Source organism: Nelumbo lutea, chromosome 4 (assembly GCF_056320005.1).
Source record: "Nelumbo lutea isolate HS-2025 chromosome 4, American lotus-T2T, whole genome shotgun sequence".
Taxonomy (NCBI): domain Eukaryota; kingdom Viridiplantae; phylum Streptophyta; class Magnoliopsida; order Proteales; family Nelumbonaceae; genus Nelumbo; species Nelumbo lutea.
Window position 1 is genome coordinate 8,940,797 of NC_142687.1, and position 25,220 is coordinate 8,966,016.

Genomic DNA, 25,220 nt, shown 5'->3' on the forward strand with positions numbered 1-25,220 from the left:
AAAATATAATATTATTTTATGTTACTTATAAAATTATTTATATTTTAGTTTTATCCTTTATTTTAAATAAATCCTTTTCAAAAAACAAATTTTTAATTAAAAATTTGAGGATTTGGATCCCCGATGGAGAATCTGCCTTCATTGGGGACTGAGGGTGGAGGCTAAATTTTTTCCCTGACGAGGATTGGGGTCGGGGATGGAGATTAATTTAAAAGTCAGAATCAGGGATGAGGTATATGATTCCCACCCTGAACCCATTATATTGTCATTTATATTTATCAAAAAGAAGCTTCTACAAGGGGTGTTTCGGGTTGATCAGTGATTTGGGGGGTAGACCAGCCTTAAAACTCCCCCTCTGAATCAGTTTCAAAAAATAAAAAAACATAAAAAACAGTATCGATACGCCAAAGTATCGCCCTGTATCGATATTTTAAATCTTACTCTACATCAGTTATAAAATACATGGGGTATAATATACCCCACAACCATGAATCCGGTGTATTTTTTCCTTCTTAGTCTGAGCCCCGTTTATTTTATCATTGATATGGGGTATTATTATTGCTCTCACAGCCTGCTATGAATAAGCATTCAGCTAATCCCAATTCGTCAGGAGTATCCTAATCCCACGAAATCTGACCGGACTTACATTTTTTATTACCGAGTTAAATTGATAAAAATAAGGGGTAATTTGAATTACAATTCGGGTCAGTGTCGAGGAGAAAGATTCTCAATTCACCGGGGAGGGGTAAATATCATTTTGGGGAATTAATCAATTAACAAATGAATTCTGAGGCGAAGGAAAATTAATAAATGAATTCTGAGGTGGAGTGGACTATAAAAAGCCTAAAAATAATTATAACTTCGATCGCGAACTTACAGAGTTTCTATCCAATCGAAGCCAGTGATAATCGGGTATTTTGTGTCATTCATTAGACCAATCGAAGCAAGTGAGCCAGGAATACGTGAAGACGTCTATTCATCGGTGATTTACAGAGAAGATTAATATATCGGTTGCAAACTGGTTTTTCTAAGACACATGTGATGGGGAATTTGAAAAACGACTGGGTCTGGGAAGGATCATATGGTTTTGTTGCTATGAGAGATACTGGTTGTTTTCATGCTGCTGCAGTGGTTTGGTCCAAGGTCCAAAGTCTTGTTACGTATCAACCGATAAGTATTCACCGATATACGAAATGTAAGGAGTTTCAGGAACTGACCCTCTGAACATATTAAAAAAAATGGGTAAATATTATGGGAAAAATATATGGTATGGAAAGGGTTTTGACCAATTAAAACTCATTTATGAATTTTGATAAATAACATTTTATTTGCTACCGTGTTTATGATTCTACTTTATTGGATAGTTATTTTTCAGATATCTTATCTTTTTCATATCATAGTCACACTTAAAAAAAAAAAAACTAAAAAATATAAAAGAGTGTCGATACAAAGTCCTATACATCCAATTTAGCATATCGAACTGTATCAAAACTTTGAACCTTGGTTTGGTCATGTCAATCGGGGCATCTTGGAAGTGGAACTGAAAGTTATCCCATCTGCAGTTGTTTTTTGCATAGAAACCAAGGCTTGAGTTTTTTCACAATTGAATCTGATTCATTGTTTTTTTTTTTTTTTTTTCTTTTTGTTGGGCTCTTAAATGGTTCTGAGTCATCTATCCCTTAGTCCCTCGTCGACAATATTTAGTAACATGAGTTATCAAATAAATAGATGGTTTCATGATGCTGTTCACATAGTAGCTCATAAATCTTTCTTTTTCACTTTCTGTTTTCAGATGGTCTGGTGGTTTATGCCCATTTGTTTTGCGGGAATAGGGGTCTGGAATTGGATTTGGAATGGGTTATTCCAATTTTAACTGAATTTTTAACTGTTTGGTTGAGTGGAATCGAAATTTCATTTCTGTTCCTGGTGGAAAGGCATTCCCTCATTTGAAGGAATGACCATCCTCTCCCCCCTCCCTTGAGAATGAAATTCCATTCCTGCTGATTCCAATTTTCATTCCTATTTCTATAACCAAACGGACCATGATGGGAATAGACAATTCTGATTCTAATTCCGACTGCAAACCAAAGAGACCCTTAATCTCTCCCGTAACCATTCAATTGGAGTGCTAACACATAATCATCTCGTTAATAGTTGATATTTGCTTTTAATTAGCCATCGCTTGGAAGCTAAAGGAGCAGGGCTTCAAATATCCCTCTGCACTCTCTGCTTTATTGTTCCCCAGTTATTGGGAGCAGAGAATCATTTGATCACTTGATTTTTCCGATTTTTCCTTCGTGCCTTCCAGTAAAGTTTCCCGCTCCTATCGTAGCATGAATAATTTTACATTGCAACTCCCAAAGGACTTATTGCTGACGGATTGAATTACTTCTGCAGGCGGTTGAGAAGGGTCTGGGGAAGGTAAATTTGTCCAAAAAAAAGCGCAGATTTTTGTGAGGTCAACCGTCAACGTTGTCTTTGGTTGCAGAAATGTTGTAGTTGTAGGACAACAGATGATGGGATAGAATCCTTCTCTAGCACAGCGGAAAATGACACAAAATGCAGAAAGGAGCTTCTTTGAATGTTTGTTTTTCAGTCATTTATTGAGGCATATGCTTCTAACACTATATGATACTTTCCTCAAAATCTGATACTATGATATATAAAATTCTATATGAAAATTTTTTAAGATACTATTAAAGATAATGAATTGTGACAAGGAACTAGAAAGTTGTGGGTGTGTGCATTCCACTGAACCACCCACAACAATCACTTTGTGGGTGACCCAACAATCGGTATACCTACTAATCAATGACAAGATTGGCTACAGTATAAGTGACCTACTGTAGCCACAACAACAACCTGACTTCCAAATGTCAACAAGTTTTCAAGGATCTTTAGAAATCTTAGAATCTTGTTTCAATTTATCTGTATACCCAGTTTGTTCTTTTCTGTTTAAAGTTTATTGCTCATGGTATTAGTAATTTAGTATTACTGCAAAGAGTACTTTTATATACATACAATGACCAAACATATGTTGTCTATAAATTTTGAAGTGGGAATACATAAAATGATCAGTAATTCTTAATGACAGATCTAAAAGGATTTTCCTACAAGAAGTTCTTAACAATTTTCCTTGAATGCTGCAAATCCTTTCATATCAATCAATTCTGCACCTATGATGGGGCAAAATAAAAAAGAATTCAAATAACTTTAGCTTTAGAGCCCGTTTGGGAGGGCTTCTGCGGTGATGAGCTGTGTTGACAGAGCCGCTTCTGAGAAGATACCAATGATGGCTTCACTGGAAAGTTGATTTTTGGGCTCATGTAAACCTATTTTCGACTTTCTGGATTTTTACCAAACAGGCCTTCATGACTTTTCAGGTTTCTTGGCTCATACAGCACCAAAAGCCAATGTGTGAAAGCCCTCCCGAATGGGCATTTTAATCATCTCATCTTGTATCCAAATCATCAAGCCCTCCCAAATGGGCATTTAATTATCTTATCTTGTATCCAAATCATCAAGCATCAGTGGCAACAAGGAAGTCAAGAGTCTATACTAACAAAATGTTGAAGTCATTGGACTTGAGTACCCTTTTCTCACCATGCTTCCTGAAGTTGCAATATTCTAATTGTATCCATAAAGTCTAAGAAAGTCTTAAACAGGCACGTTTAAGTGTAATTAATCTGCAAATAACAATAAACATCCCTTCATATGGCCCAAATTCAGGGAAACTGCATGTCAAACCATGAGATGTTTAATTAAAGCGTTCTAGATATCCTTTTTAATGGACTCTCCAGATCAGAATAAAATGGGCCCCACATCAATAGCAGTAAAAAGTTGCAGAATTAGGAACATGTTGGACTTGGTGTCACACCTTGAACATCTTGATCAGATTTATCTAATTATTCTGTATCTTATTCAAATCATAAATCTAAGTCATTCTTGAGTTGATACAAGCTTCCAGTTATAAGATAAGGACTCATTTATGATGAGAAGTAGCTAGGGTTTCAAAGATCCCACAATTTGGTCTAGAACCTTATATTTTTCAACAGTAGTAACTATTATCTTTTTTTTTTTCTTCGTAGAACGTTTGCTTTGAGGTATGCAAAATTTCAAATACAGACAATAGACTTAAATTCTCTGGTTCAGAGAAGCAGTAGGCCTTAGGCTAGCATATAAACAAAAAATTCAATATTGAATAGTTGAAATTTAGGACTACAATGATTAGATCGTATGATCATGAACCAAAGCTCTCCTCATTATTCATTCCAACATCTCCGAATAGTAAAGATATTTAAATAGGTTCCATCTAAATGTGATTGGCTGATTTTTCAGTGTGAGCAAGTGAAAATTTCTGTATATATTAGTAAGTATGGAGATGCTTGAATAATGATAATACTTCCAGACTTTCCAATCAGATACATCATTTACAATATCAGTGAGCAGGGTTTGACGGATAAGAAAGAACAGCAAGTTCTATCCTCATCTCAGCAGGAATTGTCATGCTTACTGAAAATAAAGAGAATTTACTTGTGTAGTTGGGAGGAGCTACAATTTCTGATCTCCTTGCCATGGAAAAGAACCATTCAACCACAATACCATGAAGTTGGTGCAGATTACAAGAATCAAAAGAAATCAATCTCTAAATAATTACCTGAAGGTTTCATATCCAATCCTGGCATCTTGTCATTTGCCAGTGCCTTTGGCACCTCTGTTGTTGTTGGCAAGTCCATCATGAAAGGCTTTGGCACCTCTGGTGGACTGGTACACCGGATAAGTGCCCAATTCACACTTTGAAAGAATGGATGTTGCTTAACTTCGGTGGCCCCACGTCTATATGCAAGACGATGCTGTGGTTCTTTAACAAGCAAACCTCTGATCAAGTCTCTTGCAGCAAAACTCACAGTAGGTGATTCTGGAAACCTCAGGGGTTGCCCTATCACATTGAAGAGAGTGGCACGGTTCCCTGATCCTTTGAATGGAGTCTTTCCAAACAAAAGCTCATAGAGAAAGATCCCAAATGTCCACCAATCTACAGCACTGCCATGGCCTTCACCTTTGATGATTTCAGGGGCCAAGTACTCATGAGTGCCCACAAAGGACATTGATCGAGCATTTGTAGGTTCTGCAATAAGCTCCGGGAGCGGGCTTACTTGATTATAAACTTCATTTTTTGATTTTGATTTCTTTTCTTTCTTGGACTTGCTTGAAAAGAAACGTGGTGCAAAACATGTTGGTTGTATGCAAGATGGTTGGATTGCACAAGTTGGCTCAATGCAAGATGGCTGAACACAGAAGGAATTCTTTATTGAGTCCATGCTTGTGTTTGAGGACTTCACCAGTGTTGGGCAGACTGCACATCTTAGGGAGAGATCAAAATCTGAAAGCATTATATGGCCATCTTCCCTCACTAAAACATTCTCTGGTTTAAGGTCTCTGTAAATGATCCCAAGCATGTGTAGGTACTCCAGAGCAAGGAGAACCTCTGCCACATAAAACCTGCACCATAATTGCAAAGTTAATTCAATAAATTAAGCCAATATGTCATCCTAAATTTGACCCTTTGAGAAGCAATTTGACTTTGAAATTGCAACCTTTTTGTCTTGGTTTTTGTAACAACTACCTACACTCCACAATCACCACTGTCGTACCAATTAGTTATGTTATATACATGAGATCGGGTCATGCTGTTTTATGATAACTTTGTATGGTGGATTTCATAAGGAGTTGGAAGGCCATTCAAAAGGTGTCTCTTTTGTGATGGTATCCAGAAAAGATTCAAAATCAAATACAAATGGCTCTGGTAAAAACCGGTTTGGACGATTAGAGACACTCATAAAGATCTGTGTAAAGGGAAAGATAATCTCAGTCTGGTAAAGTGGCATAGGCTCAGGATAATGACAAAATTCAAATATATTCTATGATATGAATAGAAATATTTATATTAGTAATGTTTACAAACATGCATGTGTGATTTAATAATAAAGGGGTTCAACTATGATATCGATAAACCTTCATAAAAGTGGTAAGCAATTAGATGGTATTCATCAAAGTTCACCCGGGGGGGGGGATTTTAAGGGAAAAAAAGAATATATTAATTAGGGATTATACCTGGCTGCATGCTCAGGAAAATATTTTCCTGGTTGTCTTTGACGTAGTGCATGCAGGTCTCCTCCTGGGCAGAACTCCATCACTAAGCAAGAGAACTTCTCTGTTTCAAAGTGTGTATATAAAGTGGGCAAGAATGGATGATCCAGAGACTGCAAAATCTCTCTCTCTGTCTGAGCCCTCAGAAGCTTCTTTCGACTTGATAGAGCTGCTTTATCCATAACCTTCATGGCGAAATAACTTCTAGTTCCACTCAACTCCGATAGGTAAACACTACCTATATCACCACAGCCTAGCCTTCTCAAAAGCCTAAAGTGGTTCAACCCCAACATCCCATCACGAGATCGAACAGCTTGAATGGCCTCCCATCTTCTATCGTTCCCTTTGTGTGGTTTGTATATGGCATTGCAAAAGCTACTTGAACTGCTCTCGTCGCTAACATCACTGCCAGTGCTGCCCCTGCAGATACTAGTCTTCCTGCTCTCTACAAAATCACAGGAGTTGCTAACTTTGGCACTTCCACTAGATTTTTCCACACTGCTGATACAATCACTAACTTCTGTGGCAGCAAAACTGTCCTTAGCTTCTGTGAATTGAGTTGCCGTGTAGAAACTGTTATCAGGACTAGGACAATGGCTGATGCCCGACTGTGATATTAATTGACTGTTATGTTGCTTCTTATAAGGGCCTGAAACAAAATCTGCCTGCTCTGACAAGCAGTTTGAGTGAGAAGTTTTGGAATCATCAATGGGATGTTTGATGCAAGGTTCCGGCTCTGGAACTGTTTCTGTTAAAACCTTCTCATTAGGAGTTGCATTCATGGTTTCGGTAGGACAATCTTTTAAATCCACAACTGCAGGTTGTCCCTTGTGTTTGTGCGATTTTTTAAACGAACTTGGTAGGTCTTCCTTTTGCAAATGACCTTCGAATGTCCTGTGGGAGTGCTTCTGATGGATAACAGGAGTCGCTTGATTGCCAGCCGTCCTGGTATTATGATCCGGTGCAGTTGCAGTTGCACATTTAGAAGAGGAGGCTCCATTCGTCGGCTGTTTGGAAGAAGACCGTGGCGGTGGTTTTGCTGAGAACGGGGAAGGTTTAGAACTGGAAGAGGGAGCAGAATCATGAAGTCTCAAGGAAGAACGAATTCTATCGGCCAGCAACTCCTTGGAGCAATCCAGCATCGACACCGACGCACTGCTACTCAAGTCAGCAACCATAGGTTTTTGAGAGGGGGCGGTCTGTAGTTTCGAAGGTGTAGCCATCAAACGCAGGATACTCAACTAAAACCGTACTTGCGAGTAGACGAATCAAGACAGAGATTCTGCCGTGCAAGATCAACTCAGAACGAGGCTCACACCAAGCAATTCAAAGATTTTCTATTTCTTCTTTTTTCTTCAAAATCTAATTTCCCAATCTGTATAGACACGTTAAAGAAACCACCATTATCACTTAGACAGTACAGACGATTCTCAAAGATTACGTTCTCCCGCCACGAATAAAAGAAGAAGAAGAAGATGTAATCAATGTATATGCAATCGAATGAAGACTAGAAACAAAATTCTAGACTTTCACAGAAGCCGACCACTGCAAAAGAAAATAGAGCCCAGAAAAGAGAAAATGCGGAAAGAAAAAGAAAGAGAAAGAACTGAGATTACCTAGCTGATTAGAGAAAAGATCTTAAAATGCGGCAGGGGCGATCTTTCATGGCTAGAAAGTTAATGCGACCATTCAGAGCTCGAAAAGAGAGAGATTTCCCTTTTCTCCCTTAAAAGAAGGACTTTATGGATCCGATCGAAGCAAGAAGTCGGAGTTCGCTGGCCTCTGTGGCTGGAGAACTCTTCCTACCAAATTTCTGTTAATTCATCATTTCTCGTCTTGAGAGGTTAGACAAATCCAAGCCAAGTTCACAAGCAAATGAACTGCAATGCAAAGCGATCCGTCTTTTATCTTCGGATATTCTCTTCTCAGTTCTTTGTTAATGGTAATATACAAGTATACTTCAGGCCGTCTTTTTCTTTTTCTCTTTCTCTACAGGACTGGCCAACCGAGACTGCGACCTGCGTGAGGGATTTTTATTTTTTACTGAAAAATTAAAAAACGAATTAGTAGAATAATTAACAGAAATAAAATCAGGGAGAGAGAGCACGAATAAATATGTATTATTAGCCTAATGCGTTTTGCTGGTAAAAATTAAAGGGAGAATGACCAATCAGCCGTAGGGAGAGAGGGCTAATAATAAGGGGGGGGGGGCTGGAATTCAGAATTCTGCATCGTGTATATCCGTATTTATCCGAAAATTAAAAAATAAAATTACATTTTAGTATCTTAAATTTTGGGTAGTATCAATTTAGTACCTAAACTTTTAAAAAGTGTTAAATCGGTCCTTGCTATTAATCAATCGTCACTTATTTGATATATAACTTAAAATTTTCGAAAATATCAAAACTACCCTTAAAGAGTAAGACATCCAAAATAAATTAACCCTTGTTATTCTCTCATGAGGAAACTCTGGTGTTATCCCGCAGAATCTTCAGTATATGGATTGTCTTCCAATAAACTCTGTGGCGAAATCCCGAATAACTTCTTTGCAACACCCAGGCAGCAACTCATCAACCTCTCGTTCAATTGGTTCACCAGAGAGATCCCAGCTAGTTTCGGGGGACTTCAACAGCTTCAGTACCTATGGTTAGATTGGAATATGCTGGGAGGAATTCTGCCTTCTGCACTTGCAAACTGTTCATCGTTCGTGCATTTAAGCGTTCAAGGCAATGCACTTCGAGGTGTAATACCTTCGGCTATAGGAGCTCTTCCCAGATTTGAGGTTCTCTCGCTTCAACCGTTTCGGTTCCTTGCGAATCGTTATGCTTGGATTTAATGCTTTCATGGGCCTTGTTCCACCATCAAAGGCGACATTTAGTGCCTTGACAAATGTGTCGACCCTGACCCTAATAATGCTGGATATTTCCGGTAACTCATTTACTGGCACATCACCAGCGGAGATCGGTAACCTCTTCATGCTAAAGGAGCTGAGACTTGCAAACAATTCATTTAATGGTGTTGTTCCGGTGGAGATCGGTTCCAATTCTAGTGGGAGATCGCAAGCAATTCATTTAATGGTGCTGATCCTTTGTAAGTTTGTATGGATAATCACCTATTAAAAATGTGTAAATAATAACTCATTCTTCAATCATTTGATTTCAATTGTTAGCATTTAGTTGCTTAGAAGAAAGAATTTGGAGAAGCTAAAAAATGGTAAATCACTAGTTATCATTTATCTAATCATGAATATGAACTACAGGCCGACTTTGGATAATACTCATCGTATGGCTATCGACAGGGTCTTGACTATCTGGTTTGCTTCACAGGTTAAAAGAAAATGCAGTCTACTACTTTGGCAAGGTGGAATGAATTGTCCGTAATTTGTGTTAACCTAGTCATTAGGTCCAATTTGTTTGCACAGTATGTGTCCGCATTCAACAGGCAACCTATGTATTGAATATTGATGAATCAAGAACAGCGTTATATTCTATCTGCTGTAGCCACGACAATCCTAGTTCTTGCATAGTTGCATGCATCCCTTTGCATCTTTCTTATTGTTCTTCTTCTGAGCATGGAGTGCTTTGGAATTAGAAAAGTTTCTCATCTTGATACCGAGGCAATGGCATGACACATACGTTATTGTCATAAGGCTTACAACGTAAAGAGCATCCCATCTTCTGTGCTTAGAATCGTGCATGATGGGCGTGGCCATGCATATCCCATGGTTCCCGAAGCTACCCAGAATCTCTCCGGTGAACCGGCCAGTTGAATGAGAGGTTGATGAGTTGAAGCCTGGATGTTGCAGACAAGTTATTCGGGATTTCGCCAGAGAGTTCATTGCTAGTTTATTTCTTATGAATAGTTATAAGATAATGAATAATGTCTTTTTTGATATTTTCAAAAATTTTAAGTTATACATGCCATCAGATAATCAGATAGAGATAAACTTGATATTTTTTTAAAATTTAGGTACTACAATAACACATTTGAAAGTTGGGATAATAAAAGTTTAAGTACTAAAATGGAATTTTCTCAAACTAAGAAGGGTATTTTGTCTACCTCAATAAAATGAATAATATAACGTTAACACTTAACAGTCCAACAGTCGGCTGCCCTGTCCATTCTACGAAAGGACAGGTTTTTTAATCCGGGATTGGACGAGACTTGCGAACGACCATTGGATTGGGATTTTTTTTAAATCAAAGGATGGTCAAAAGCCATCGCTAGGACCATTAGCTCTCAACAGCTCAACTGCCATTCATCCCAGCAGTTTTAAAAGGCAATACTGTAAGATATCCAATTGCTCGGAATCTAGTGAAGAGTAGCCAGTAGCCACTAGACAAAGGTAAATGGTTTATATATGGTTAATTAATTAAGTTATTTCTTTTTTTATCTTGTTGGATTTAGATTAATTTAAAATAATCACATTCACATGAGGTTAAGTTACCACAGCATTAGTATATCATAAATATAACATATTTTTTGGGGGAAGAGGCCAGATGGAGAGGTGTCACATGCATGCACGTGAACCGGAAGGAAAAGGCGAAATGCATGCGGAGTTGTGGATAGCTGCGCATGATAATAAAATACGCTTCCAATGCTTAATCAGAATGGATGAGACCCATAGTAAAGTGGTTGAATCAATGTTTTGTGCATTTTAATTGGTTTCACAGTTTTTTGAACAGGATTGTGCTCAGCTAAATCTCTATCTCGCTTAACCCCATACGCCACGGACCCACCTCAGTCTCAGCTTACCAGTTACTGACCACGTTGGATGAACCATCATCAATATGTTGTGGGAAGCAGATCCGGAGTCTGAGAGAAGAGGGTTAAAACTTAATTGATTGACTGGAGCCTGGAGGCTGGAGTAGATTGGGGCAAAGTAAGGACAAGGAGGAGCAACACATTGACGTCAGGACGGGAGGATAAGAAAGATATGCGCCTATTTTCATATGTCCAGACTCCTGAGTTGTCCAAAAGAATACGACGACAGTGATCGAAAGGCTTTGGATCATATCATATGATCGCTTTAAGTATTGGCAGACAAGCCCGGGAAGAGAAAGCCCAACACCTACCCTTCCTTCTCACTGGTGGGCCCGTCCCTAGCCCCCTCTACACGTGGAAAGCGCTGGCTCTCAGAAACCTTTTCCTTCAACTTCATCCCCCACCTCGTTGGGACGCAAGTAAACAATCACTTTCAATCTGCACTGTACAGTCGTCTACTTATCCGTTTCTTTTGTTTTATAAATTTAGGGTATCATAGCCCATAGCCCATAGCCCATAGGGCTGTATCTGTAGAGTGTAGACGGCGGGAAATCCAGGATCTGGGGCTTAACAAACTACTGACTCGCACGCGCATGGGTTCCACCCCCTACCTTACGGCGGTATATAGCGTGGGGGTGTCATTAGCTTGCCACTTGTCTAGTAAGCACTCTATCCCATTCTCATGTCAATCCTGCACAACTCGGCTCAGGGCTCAGGCTTGAGTCTTGGGTTAGGCTGCATAGGTGGATTTGATTGATTGTATAGAGACTATAGAGTGAGGCCCACCGTCCAGGAGCCAGGAGGTCAGGTTTTGCTTTGGGTGAGTGTGACTGGGTAGGGTCCTCTCCCCTTTTAATAAAGCTCAAACTTTTCAGCTGAGGAAAGTGGGTTTGGAGCTAACTAATAATAACTAAAGTAACACCAGTACAAGATTACAGATTGAAGTGATGAATCTGGAACTAATCCATCCAGTATTTGGATGGGTGGACATCAACAACATCATTCTTCCAAGTTGCAGATATATATAGAGGTTCAGGTTGCGTAGAAAACATAAGGGTACCTAATCCAACTGATTAGACGCTTCCCTCGGATCTGGTGAGGTGAAGCTTTTTAACTAAATTATGATCTTGAGGCTTTGAGAGTCGGCTCTTGAGCTTTAAAATCGAGTCCAAGTCTCAAGCCAGACCAGCAAAATTCGCGAATGAACTCAATGAGCTCAACTAGTTAGGTCATGGAGACATGGACAGCCCATAAAGGGTATTAACACATGATGACGACAACCCGAAAGCGGAGACCTGTATCATCGTCACTGAATGATTTTATTATCAAAAAAAAGGTATCACTGAGGCTGTGTTTGGTTGCAATGCAAATAAATTTGCATTTATGACAATGCAAATTCTAACCTATTTTATTTCAAATTTTAGCTCCTTTTGTTTGATTGCAATACAAATAAGGTAAATTAAAGCATAGAACAGAATAAAATAAAATCCAAAATAAACAGTTTTTATATTTACACTCATGCATTTGTACTAGTGCAAATAAATTTGCACTGCAACCAAACACAACGGAATACATTTGAAGGAACTGGAAAGCCTAGAAAGCTCAGAAAACATATTGCCTATATCAGATATTTCAAGAATTAAAACCACAACAGGTGAAGAAGTTCGTGGTAACTTGTAACAGTGTATTTATTGCTTTGCTTATGATATCTCATAATAATTTAGTTTGAGATTTTCAGCAATGATGGTTGGAACCAATGGTGGTTCTGCAATTTTGAAATACATTTCCTTGGAGATGATTGTTAGATTACATCAGGTGAGATTTTAAAAACAACAATTACTTTTAGGGCATGCTTGTTTCCTCTTAATTCTTATATCTTAAGAGTAATCTTTTAATTTTAAGAGAAGAATGGTTGTTTGTTTTCTCTTATCTCTTATCTCTTAAAAGTATAATCATACAACTTTTTGCTTTTCAATGATACCCCCAAAAAGATAAATAAAAACACTCCTGTATGGGGTCAAAATAGATATTTAATAATTTTTAGAATTCAGAATTCAGAACAACATTCTCTACATTCTGTGTTCAGAGGAAAAAAAAATTCACTGATACCAATATGTCTCTTAATATAGTTATTACACTTTTAGATGTCAGACTTTAAAGCAAACAAACAGGCCCTTAAGCTGCATTTAGTATCTCCTTTTTGTAGTTTAAATGTCACTATGAACACCAGGAAAGGAGACAAGTCCTTAAAATAAGGAATGCCAAATGTAGCCTTAATCTTGTATAGGGACTCAGCTTAGTATTAAGAAATGACACATTAACAGAATTCTGGTTCAGTTATTAAACAATTTTCTAGCAATCTCACATTCAAATAGGGAAGTATTTTACACCAGACAGTGAAGCGGGTATTTGGTTATAGATGTTAAGTCTATACATACACTGATACACACCGACCAAGTGGAATATTATAAAGGTAACACAGCTTCATCCAATTTAACCACCCCCCACCCCCACATAAAAGGGAGAAAGCAACAATCTAATTTGCTGGTGAAGGGTGGGGCGATGTATAATGGATGGTAAAATGACTGAAGACTTAATTATTTACTCTGAATTTAGGCAACAATCAATGTCAAGATTGCTCTAGCAGATTCTCCAGATACATATTTAGAATGTATCTCCCAGTCGACTGCACATCAAGCCGCTTCTCACTGGGTTCATATTTTCCCTTTCGAAGTTGGTACCGATGAATTACAGCTGAAATTGTGTAAGCTTGGCCTTCGATTGTCACACTCTCCCCGCAATGTATATTCTGCCAAAGAGAAACACACAAACAAGAGAAAAATAAGAAAAATGCCTCAAAACGCTTTTTGTCTCTGGGGTTTGTTTTTCTAATGGTGTCTTGCAGCACTTAAATAATTAATCAGAGGGTATTCTCATGCCATGATGTGAAAGTTGTGACAGAACTTTTGCATCTGCAACCGTCATATGGTTAGTGTCCAAATTCCAAAATTTATGATGATCCCACCAATCCACTCAATGGGTCAAGGGTCAACATGTAGATGCAGGACACAAGCAAAGCTACATATTGTGCTCCCTTCATCCCATGGCTTGCACATTATAATCCATATATTAATATGGATTATTCAATCAAGCATTGGATACGACAAGCTGCCCTTGTGTATTACCAGATATTGGACTGTACTACAATTAGAAAACCATTGATGAAACTAGGATCATGGATCTGAATTCTGAATTAAGTATTGAAGCATCTGACTCCTGAGTTGTGCCAATCTCAAACACCTACAACCAAATTGGAAATGGAAAGGGCTCTTTCTTTTTCCCTCAATTTCAGCAGGACTGAATAAAAGAAATAGGATACATATCTTAATGCAAACTTCCATATATAACTACTCCTACAGAACATTATCGGCCTATTGCTACAATATTCTTCATCACTAAGGGTTGCTTGTGACAAATAAAATGGGAGTTTACTTTGAACTCAAAGAGAAAGAAAAAGGAAGAGGTAACAATTATAAATTTCAGTTTTAAACTGTATGCATACATGAAATGTTGGGTCTTTGGAATTTCATCATTTCGTACTCCCTACAGTGAAAGTTCCATATATGACCTATGATCAGAGAGTTCAACAGGGAAGCTTCTAATTTATTTATTGATAAAGTAAGATAATGTAGCATGCCTTGGTGGCACAAACAATCCTAGAAAAAATTCACGTTGATAAATTCCTATAAAAGAATTGGAAATATGTATGGGAGAATTGGTGCAACTCAACTGTAAACGTGGCAGCTGCAATGCTTAATTCTTGATGGAGATGGCAAATCATACCATAAGAAATCTATTGTGTTCTATACCGGTATGCTAGGAATGTAAATGTATTCAGGTATCATAGGTTATGACCACTTGGCTGAATTCTGTACAATAAGTTTCTGCATCTTTGCCTGAGGTTATTTCAAAAATCTCTGCTATCAGGTTGGTGAATGTCCTTCTCAAGATGATATCTCAAGAACAGGGTGATTTTCCTTGCTAAGGAACTGCTTTCGGCACTGAATAGGAAAGCCAGGGCAAAGTGGGACCAAATTTGGAACCAAAGCTTAATATGGAAAAAGCCTATGACAAGATGGAGTGGCCCTTCCTTTGGAAGGTACTTGAAACTTTGGGTTTCAAATTTAATCGGTCCCATTTTGTGAATAACTGCTTTTGCAATCGCCACCTCTCAGACATGATTAACAGGTTTCCAAACGACAGGCTTATTTACTACAAGGGGCCTGCCTCAGGGAGGCATTCTCTCTCCAGCTTCCTTATAATTGCTGAAAGGATCATTAACTATAAATCAAAGGCCATCTTTAACAGTAACTTTTTGGAAAGTATGCTATTCCAATAGAATGTCCTATCTGTCTGTCACTCACCTTTTTTCCGATGCAATCATTTTTATGAATGGCAGCAAGAAATCAGTAGAAGTTTTCTTGAAATACATTGATATTTATGAAAAGGCATATTGCCAAATAGTAAATAGAAGCAACAGTTGAATTTTCATTTGCAGCAAATCTCTTATTACTAAAGGAGAGAGTATCCGTTCTAAAAGAAGTTTCAGAAGAGCTTCCCTCCCAACAAAATACCAGGGTATTTCTTTATATCAAGGCCATTTGAAAAAATATCCTCTTCCTTCCCATCATATGCCTGATTCATTAAAAAGTTGGTGAGAAGGAGCAAAAAAATCCCTTTCTCAGAGTGCAAGAATGGTGTTGGTAAAACTTGTCCTATCTAATATTCCTATTTGCATTCTTTTCACCCTCTCCCTTATGAACCATGTCTGACAAATTGAAAGAATTTTTTAAAGCTTTTCTCTTGAAAAAGCACAAGTATGGTAAGTGCAAGTACTGGGTTGTTTGGTCCAAGATCATCAAACTCCTAAAAGGAGGAGGACTAGGAATTAGAACAATCAAAGATATTGAACCCATTCTGAAACTCAAGTTAGGGTGGCATCTCCTCCAAGGTAAGGGCTTTGGGGATAAATATATGAAGAAAAAGTATTTGAAAGCTTATCGTTTTTTATTAGACAAGAGAAGGCCAATTGATACAGTGATATGGAAACAAAACTTCACCCTCAAAATGAATAGTCAAGGTAATACCATTCCAATTTTATTAGATGTCTCCAAAGGAAACATAAGCTTCTGGTATGATAAATGGTGTGCAGATCTGTACCTTGTGGACCCAGTGACAGATCCAAATATTAATAAAGGCTTCAATTAGAAGTGATAGGGACTGAAAGCAAGTGGAATAGAAGCATCTTTGGATGATCTCTCCATGACCACAGCATTAATGATCTAGAAGAAAATAAGATCAGATTCTCTAATGGAAAGGTTAAATTTATCTTGACCTCAAGTAACAACAGTTGGTTCTCTGTTGCCTCTGCAATGGGATCAAACTGATAATCTAGTAGGAGACAATTGATTTTAGCACCAGGCAATCCCAAAGAAGATCACCTTCTTGGCAAGTCCTTAAGAGAAATATTCCCACAGATACAACTGTGAAATTCCCTGGTGCAAAGCCCCCATATGCAATAGTTACATGGAAGAGGACAGATCATTTACTCAGCAATGGTTAATTAGCTAAGGAGATTTTCTCCAATAGAATTTTCGATATCCAAGGCTTCTTGTTTTTGATCGGCAACAGAAAACAGAAATTTTGTTAATTAAGAAACAATGAGGTACAACAAGAGGTTGTGGTTTACAATTCAATTAGAATTAGAGAGCATAGCCCCTGCTATCTCTCCCATTACAAATCTTTTACAATTGAGCCCAAAAGAACTGTTTATCTAGTCACCCCTTGTTTTGCTAACGCATCGACTAGGCTGTTGGCTGACCTTTTAGAACCCACTGTATTTCTAGTTGCATATTTATTGATAACCAATTAAATCTTACAATTCCATTTCTGTAGCTCCAGTTAGATTTTCTGCTCTTCATTAACCAGCTAATGATTACTTTGAGTCATATTCAATAATCAGTCTATCAATGCCCATTTCTTAGGCCTTTTGCACCTGAAACACTGCTGTCATAAGCTTTTCCCTGATAGAATCTCCACTCCTTTATCTTTGGTTTCTTAGATGCAATTGCACTCCCATTTCTAAAGTCCGGTGTATCATGTATAAATTGAATGGTGAAACTGTGTACCACTTACTAATCTCCTGTCCACTTGCTCGCTATCTTGCTTATTTTGGGTGCAGGTGGACCACACCCGACAGCTTGAAGTCTAATGTCTTCACCTACTGTGCTAACTTCATTGTGAGGTATTCAATAGAAACCTCCTTATCTGCTCTTTCCCCTCAAAGATTCTTGAGTTCCTTTCCTCCCATAGAGTCGATAACACTGCTGCTCTAGTACACCTCCACATAATTCTGCCTCTCCTCTTTCAATATCAAAGACTTCAGAACTAAACATATTGCTAACTTGGTCCTTCTATTTTTTCTAAAGTGAACAAAACCAATCAATTTGGTCACTAGCTCATGGCATTAAACAGAGCAAAATGGCAAAACAAGATTCATGTAGCCAACCTCATATAGTTGGGATAAGGCTTGGATGATGATGTAGAGATTACGGTTTGATAACAGCAACTGCAATGAGAGTGTAATTTATGCAGCTTGCAAATCAATCCTTGAAATCACACCTGGGAAGAAATTCAACAGATTGTAATAATGTTTGAAAGCTTATGATTTCTATTGTACATGCACCAAATCCTTGTATTTGTCAAGGTGTTGCCTAGGTTAACATAATAACATATCATAGTTTTCAAGGCGCCAAGGCAAACGGGGGGGGGGGGTCGTTGCCTAGTCACCTAAGCAATGGATTTTTTATTTTTTCAAATAAATGAATCCTAGGTCAGGTCAATTCCCTAGGTTCTATTGCAACCACCAACCATCACTTAGGTAACTAGGCAATAAAATTGCATAAAAAAGTAAGGCTTTGAATCAAAATGCATAAAAAGACTATAACTTGATCTCTGTCCTCTTTCCTTGACGGAGGGAACACTATAAACTTCTACATTACAAAACAACAAATACGATAAGACTCTGTTACTCTTAAAAATGGAAAATTCAAAAAGTTAGTCCTTTCTACTTCTATATGCATTTTTTCCTCCTTTCCTTTTTTCTTATCATTTTCACATCACATTTGCAATTAAATTTGCTGTTCGAACCTACAGATATGTATAATATAACCATAAAATTTACTTGGGGGGGGGGGGGGGGGGGCATTATCTGACGGGAATGATCGATTTGTCTAAAAACGTATTACTCTCGAGGAAGAGTACCCGTTTAACCATTATACTTTCACTTGAAATATAATCTAAAAAAATGTAGGACATATATGATATAAAGTAGAACAAGGAAAGAGCTCAGATTACTCACGGAGGGAAAGCAACGAATGCCAAGGTTCTTAGGTGGAGGAGTAATTTCAATGACCTTGTAGGGATAAATATCTCGATCTCTATCTTTCTTTTTGCAGAAAACCTGAAGTCCCTGTGATTGCAAAAATTTTCAATTTTGGAAATTGATTTTAGTCGTAACGAAGAAATTGATGAACGGCGAAGAAAAGAAGAGGCCACTAACACTGGCCTTTGCCCACCTTCTGAAATGAAACGAGGGTTGACGACGCCATCATCGCCATTCTCCCTATCTCTGTGTCTCTGGTTGTGCATTACGTGTGTGTAAGTAAATGTGTGGACAGAACGAAGAGAACCAGAAAATAAAAAAATCTCTGCATCACCGCATCGTGCATTTGTGATTTGTGGACCTATGGTCTCATGATCACGTGTGGCAACGAATTCAATTTTACTTCAAGGGATTGTAGGCAACGTGGCTCTTTCATCCACCATCGAAATTTTTTCTACCGAGAAAGGTCAAGGATGCTTTCCTCGTTTTGATCTTGTGATTACTGATTAGTTAAAGCCTTTCGCGTGGTATGTCTTTCCGGCACTATTAGATTTTCTCTCATATTATTACTATTTAGGCTGAGTTTGGAAGGAATACAAATACATACAAATTAGGGCATCTGTTAGTATAATGCAAAAGTCCAGATTTGCCCTCTTAGACTTCTTAGATTTCACTAGAGTAAAATTACTTTATTCTTTCAGATCTAACTTGGATTTTTTTTTTTAATTAAAAGTGAAAAATTCTTTTTGAGGGATTTTGATCAATATTCATTTGAATTGATAGATATAGGGATTTCTAATAAAATAAATGAACAAGTTTGGTCATTTGACAAAATCAATTATGTTTTTAAAATGATGACAAAAAAAAGTGAGTGGGAAAGATTTTAAATTTTCTAGAACAAAATTGCCCTCAATTAAAAGACTCATCACACAATTTTTTTTCTGCTTCTTATTCTTTACTTTCCTGGGTACCTCTAAATACTAATGCATTTAACAACGTTTTACCTCCAAGACAATAATAAAAAGGAGGTAACTACAGGTTTTTTCAATGATACAGGGGAGAATTTTGTAAAAATGAAACCTTATGGGAGGTTTTATGATTGTAAAAAATCTCAAGCTACACAACAGGCGCTCATCCCCCACCACTTGACCCACCAGCCCTAGTAAAATCCTATCAAATGAGCCATCATCCTAAGTCTCTACTAGGGATAACAATTTTTCCCATTTCCCTGATCCTAACGGGGACCTGTCGTGAATGGGATGAGGATGGGGAGAGCACTCTCAAGCTCCTGATCCCTATCCCGTGAGGATCCCCACTAATATGTATATATATAAAGTATTCCCTGCCCCACTGGGCCCCCGATCCCTATCCTGTGGGGATCCCCACTAACATATATATATATATATATATATATGTTTTGAATATATTTAGATTTTTAATAGGATTGTAAATTTTAATTATTTTACTTCAAATTTTTAAATAAAAAATAAAAATAAAATAGTTGACATTATAAAAATTCACATTTTAGATGTATTTATCATTAAAGACTTTAATAATGTTAAAAGTTTCAACTATTAAGTATCCCTTTATCATTATTTCAAGTTTTTATTTATTTATTTATTTATATGCACCATAGATTTTATCATTCATCAAATATTTACAATTCAGTCCAAAGTTTTAGAATTTAAAAGGCTACATAGGCGAGACGGTTAGGCATCAAGGAGGCCTTCAAAGTCTATATTAAGAACTTTTCTTCTAATATGTGATGTGATTGAATGAGGTAGTTCCTTGGTGCATATTCCTACCAAGGTAGCCGCTGCAATTTCAGTAGTGTTGACTGCTGAAATCCAATACCAAGATAATATGTTACCATGCAATATATCCATTATCATATTAAGCTCTGTGAATTTTTTATCATTATTGCCTATTTTTCTGTTCCATTCTGTTCTTCTCAATTTTGTCCAAATTAATATATTCCAATTTAATAACCTTCTTAGATAATTAAGAAATAAATTTGCACATCAACTTGATTCTCGCTATCTCATTTGCAGTCCCTCGTATTAGATTCGTTCCCTAGTTCCTACCATATTCCCACCTAAACGGTTGAAAGATCCATTTTTTTTCTAATGCTCTGCCTTTCAATTAGACCTATCAAAAGAGTAACTGAAGCTTAAGAAAGGAAAAGCAGTTTCTTAGATTTTAGGATTGGTCATTTCGACAATGGATTTTAGGAGAAATTTCCTCCTTGGTTCATTAAATCTTTCACATGAGGATTTCATTGTCATTTTTACCGTACGTTTTCTGGGTGAAGCTGTTTGAAAGAGAATCTCCTGCAATGGTACGATTTCATTGTCATTTTTTAGCCCAACAAGGCATTTTAGTCAATGCACAAAATTTTGCCTAAATAAACGACAGATTCAAGGGTTCGTTTGATTTATAGTCTGAATTGAAATCCATCAGAATCAGAATTAGAACTGTGATGGTCTATTATTTCCACCTGTTTGGTTCAAACAAGAATTGAAATCAGAATTAAAATCAGCCAGAATGGATTCCCATTCCTAAAGGAGAGGCCAATGGGCCTCAAATGGGGAAATGCCATTCCATCAATAGAAAAAGTTTGGGAATTACTTCAATGGCAAGATCAAAGCAAATAGAAGCATTACCGGTAACACATCGTTAGACTGGATCTACAAAATTTTTCCAGGCGCACACCAAAAAAATTTGGTGGCACCTTCCAAACTTTTAATCTTTAACTCTTATAGTTTGAACCACAAATATACCAAAATTTGGAGAACAAAAGAGCTTTGCACCTTCTCTGGATGACATTCTATTATGCAGGTCAACAGAATTCCCAAATCCACAATTCTAGAATGTATTCTGTGGATTAAACCTCCTTCTCCCTTCCCGCTTATAGTATGGGGTTTCATCTATCGTTCTCCTCACATAATCTACAAATGGTTGTGGTGTCCGCGGGGACTGCTGCATGTTATAACTTGCAGGACTACTGCGATCAGGGGTGGTGGGCGCTGCAATATTTGGTGTGGCAGGAACAGAAGGCCGAGCAGGTTTGTCCAGGAACCACATGAAGATGGCTAAAGTCAATATAGAAACGGTAAAAAATCCAAATATACTGGCCCATAGGGCAAAACTCCTGCTTGGTGATGATTCACTTTCTCCAGGCTCATAGCTTACAATTATCTCCGCTCTTTGACCTGTAACAGAAACCATTAACAAACCTCAATACTCGATCTCACTGAGGGCCCTTCAAATTGAGAAAGCATGGAAGAGTTACTGCTTTATTACAAGAACCAAAGTATGAAGCACCCTCTATGATCTAATTGACCTCACAATATGCATGTAGCTGTCCAGTCTATAATACCCTTTCTTAATCACTCATTCCTGAGGCAAAAGGCTAAGATCGATGGGATGGTTATGTAAGATCATCTTATCAGGTTGCATATCTAAAATGTTCAATCATTGTATTCCAGAATGACTGCTGGGGTGCGGGGTGCCAAGCACATGGCACAGCTGGAGGATGGCTTAATGTATCTTCCTATAATTTTGATGCTATTAATCATATTTTTCTAACAAAGAATAGAAAATTGTAATTTAATTATGGTTTTAGTTAAACTAGTTCCTTCAACCATGGTAAATGTTCAAATAATACTCCCAAATAATGCATAAACTTCCATTGATAAAAAAAATAAAAAATAATAATGCATAAACTTCCTGAAACCATGGAAGAAAATGCAGACATTCAGAAAGAAATACTAAAATGATAAATTCCTAGTAAGTACATTAAGCTCTGGCCTCTTTTCAGAATAAGGTAGCCATACCAGTAGCTGGGAGCGTAATGGTGACCGTCTCTTTGATTCTCTCAGTTTTTAAAACTTTGACCTGCAGTTAGCAATAAGAGAAATGGAGATAACAAGATAATGAAACTAACCCATAATACCATATTTTGACAAAATTGCATCATTGACAATTAAATCAGGAAAAAGTTGGAGAGCAGAAAAGTATTTTGTGCTTACCTCGTATCCTACACGCCCACCGATCCCAAAATCTTCTTTGTAGATGGGGCTGACCTGTATAAGATCCCTGCCTTGCTGATGGACATCCACATCTATAAAATATTGGAACCAGTTATCAGTCATAATTGCTAATCTAATAGCAATATTTGCCGCAAGGAGGAAAAGAAAAAAGTCATGCAATTCCTATTGCCACAAGTCACATGCATGGAAATGATACTCAACATAACACCACCAAATAAAGCCATCAGTAGAAACCCAGGAGTAGCTCCAGTAAGCGATAAAATGAGAGAGTAGACTAAGATGGTTTCATCTCATGCATAGAAGACCACCAACATCTCCAATTAGAAGTGATTTGTTACAAGTGGAAGGGGCTAGAAGAGCTAGGGGTAGACCAAAAAGGACATGTGTAGAAGTAGTAAGAAATGATTTAAGCACTAATAAACAGTGGATATGGTATTAAAAAGAATAGAGTGGCAAAACAGTATTCATGTAGCTGACCCCATATAGTTGGGATAAGGCATGGATGATGATGATGATGATAGCAACACCAAATAAACGCCATGCCCATGAAATCATAATACAAATGTCATGCTAATGGAGATGCATAGTTTGGATTTGTCTATTGAGAGCTGTTGGTTTCTCTTTTAGCCTAATAGCCTAGCAACTGGTATTTCTTGTACTCAGGCATTCTTTCCTTCTAATAGTAAGGTTCATGTTGATCTGTTATTTGTGAAAATTTTCCTCTAAAAGGAAAGTGTATATAATTGAATGATACATCTAATCCCATCTGTTGCATTCTGCTGATTAATAACTCGATGGATAAAATGATTCAGAGCATTGCTTGCATTAAAATTTTGGAACTGCCTGAGCTACATCTAAGCTATACTATATATGCATGCCACATGCCCAGAAAGAAACAGGCAGACCATTTATTCCCTTCTTCTTATCTTGATGCAATGCTAATATTCCCTCCCAAATTTACATGCCAAATGTATTTATTGGTATTTACCTGTATTCCCTACAATATTTATCATGCTCTTGTTGGATTCAGGTGTCAGATTCAACTGCATTAAACCCTGGAAAAGGAAAGCATCTCAACACAAATGTTTACAGTGTCAGAAAGTAAGAACAAATTTGTCCAGTCTCTCTATTGACTGGTCTTGCAGGACCCATCCTATCACCTAGAGTACTCCATTCCAACATGTCATAACCTTCATGGTTAATTTTGAACTGATGCAAATATTGATGCTTAATAACACTAGTGATAAAAAATATAATAAAGCTAAAGCTGTTACAGTCAATCCCCTGGACTTACAAAGGTGTCTGCCAAGAGAATTAGTTCCGCATATATAGGTTTTTGTAGTATTCCCAAGTCCTAACACTTGGAAAATACTGCATATTGCCAAGACATGCAGGTTGCCCTTGGCACAAGAATTTTAGCAGGACAATAGGTGTCTCATACCTATATTTAGATGAAAGTAAGTCATCCAGAACATTGATCAACGTTATATGTGAATACTGATTATGAACATCACTTGTTTGTTTAATACATGATATATGTACCTTGTCCATTTCCAAAATAGAAAATCCTCCAACAAAAAGAGCAGTTGCAGATCCCATAACATATTCAGCTTCCCTCAATGAAGCACTAATAGAGACAGATACATCTGATCTCATAGCCTTTGTCTTGGGTATAGAATGCACCAAATGCTCTGGTGAGTATGGGAAGAAGAGACAATATGAATTACCACTATTAATATCTCTCCATGGCCTTGCATACCTTCAGTCAACCAGAGGAACTCAGTACAATTACATTAAAAGTGGATTCAGTAGTGCCATGAACAAATCAATACAAGATACGAAAATACCCGACAAAAGGCGGATCCACACTACAATCATACAGAACTTCTTTGCTCTTCCCAAGAGCTCCGAACATTTGGCTGTAGGTACCATTTTTGCAATCATATTAGTAGATGAAAATAATTTCTCTGATTAGATTCTTCATGCACCAAAGAACTCAATTGATAAAGTAACAAACTTTTTACTAGAAAAAAGTGGAAGAAAGGACAAATAAGAATTCACACACCACAAATTTCAATCTACTAATTAGATGTTCTTTGTTTTTCCTAATGTAGAGCAGTCAGAGACTACCAGAAGATAGCACATAAAGGAGCTTGGTCAAGGGACATCAGTTCATTTTCAATTGCCACACAAACCACAAAATATGACACCATAATAAAAATTTAGAAATAAAAGAACATACAATAAAGTACAGATGTAATATAATATAAAACTTGTGATTTTGGTGATTTCTGTACACTTTATATCATCAATAGTTAACTTCAAATAAGAAAATCAATATTCCTGACTTCAAATAATATCCATTTATCAAATATCCTTGCACCCATATGGAAAAGGCCCACATCAACCGTTCAGAATAGACGAGAAATCACCAAAATTCAACAAACTACAGGCACATAATTTTTTCCTTTTTAAATCAGTATCTGCTGAAAATTTTATTAAACAAGAGAATAAATGATAAACAAAGAATTTGTGCCCAGTAGGGCTGTCATGGGACCAGGTTTTGGTCCAATTCACCCAAATCCAGTATGAATCCATTAGAAGTAATATGGCTCCAACCCGATCCAAATCCAATAGAAAAAGAAGAAAGTTTGATTTATTTTAATGCAACAATGGATCATACCCAATCCAATATGAACCTGTAGAGACAGTAGTCGATCAAGACTACAATCAGTCTTGAATCCCAACTGATTTCGGATTGAGAAAAAATAGAAGGAAGAGGAAGAAGAAAGGAGAAGCAGCAGAAGTGC

At 37.4% G+C, this 25,220-nt stretch overlaps 3 protein-coding genes across 4 annotated transcripts in view; all 3 read right to left on the minus strand.

The window, feature by feature from the left end:
- Positions 1 to 4,330: 4,330 nt before the first annotated feature.
- Positions 4,331 to 8,153, minus strand: LOC148853776 (serine/threonine-protein kinase D6PK-like). Its single transcript, XM_088982424.1, has 3 exons — positions 7,767 to 8,153; positions 6,115 to 7,525; positions 4,331 to 5,502 (listed from the first exon to the last, which is right to left on the minus strand). The coding sequence occupies exons 2-3, from the start codon at positions 7,371 to 7,373 to the stop codon at positions 4,629 to 4,631; spliced, it is 2,133 nt and encodes a 710-aa protein (XP_088838550.1). The 5' UTR covers positions 7,374 to 7,525; positions 7,767 to 8,153; the 3' UTR covers positions 4,331 to 4,628.
- Positions 8,154 to 13,251: 5,098 nt separating this feature from the next.
- Positions 13,252 to 18,842, minus strand: LOC148853777 (uncharacterized). The gene is made up of 3 exons (XM_088985787.1): positions 18,552 to 18,842; positions 18,335 to 18,445; positions 13,252 to 13,723 (listed from the first exon to the last, which is right to left on the minus strand). The coding sequence occupies exons 1-3, from the start codon at positions 18,591 to 18,593 to the stop codon at positions 13,544 to 13,546; spliced, it is 333 nt and encodes a 110-aa protein (XP_088841913.1). The 5' UTR covers positions 18,594 to 18,842; the 3' UTR covers positions 13,252 to 13,543.
- A 1,962-nt stretch (positions 18,843 to 20,804) lies between these two features.
- Positions 20,805 to 25,220, minus strand: part of EMB3012 (embryo defective 3012) — a 111,444-nt gene continuing 107,028 nt past the window's right edge. Inside the window, exons 31-36 of one of the 2 annotated variants that reach the window (XM_088940837.1) lie at positions 24,258 to 24,329; positions 23,953 to 24,169; positions 23,399 to 23,465; positions 22,390 to 22,481; positions 22,195 to 22,255; positions 20,805 to 21,570 (exon numbers count right to left, since the gene is read on the minus strand). In XM_088940837.1, coding sequence (XP_088796963.1) covers positions 21,224 to 21,570; positions 22,195 to 22,255; positions 22,390 to 22,481; positions 23,399 to 23,465; positions 23,953 to 24,169; positions 24,258 to 24,329 — 856 coding nt within the window. In that variant the 3' untranslated portion in view covers positions 20,805 to 21,223. The remainder of the gene's footprint in view (positions 21,571 to 22,194; positions 22,256 to 22,389; positions 22,482 to 23,398; positions 23,466 to 23,952; positions 24,170 to 24,257; positions 24,330 to 25,220) is intronic. The other variant, XR_016094764.1, reaches the window with a different exon arrangement.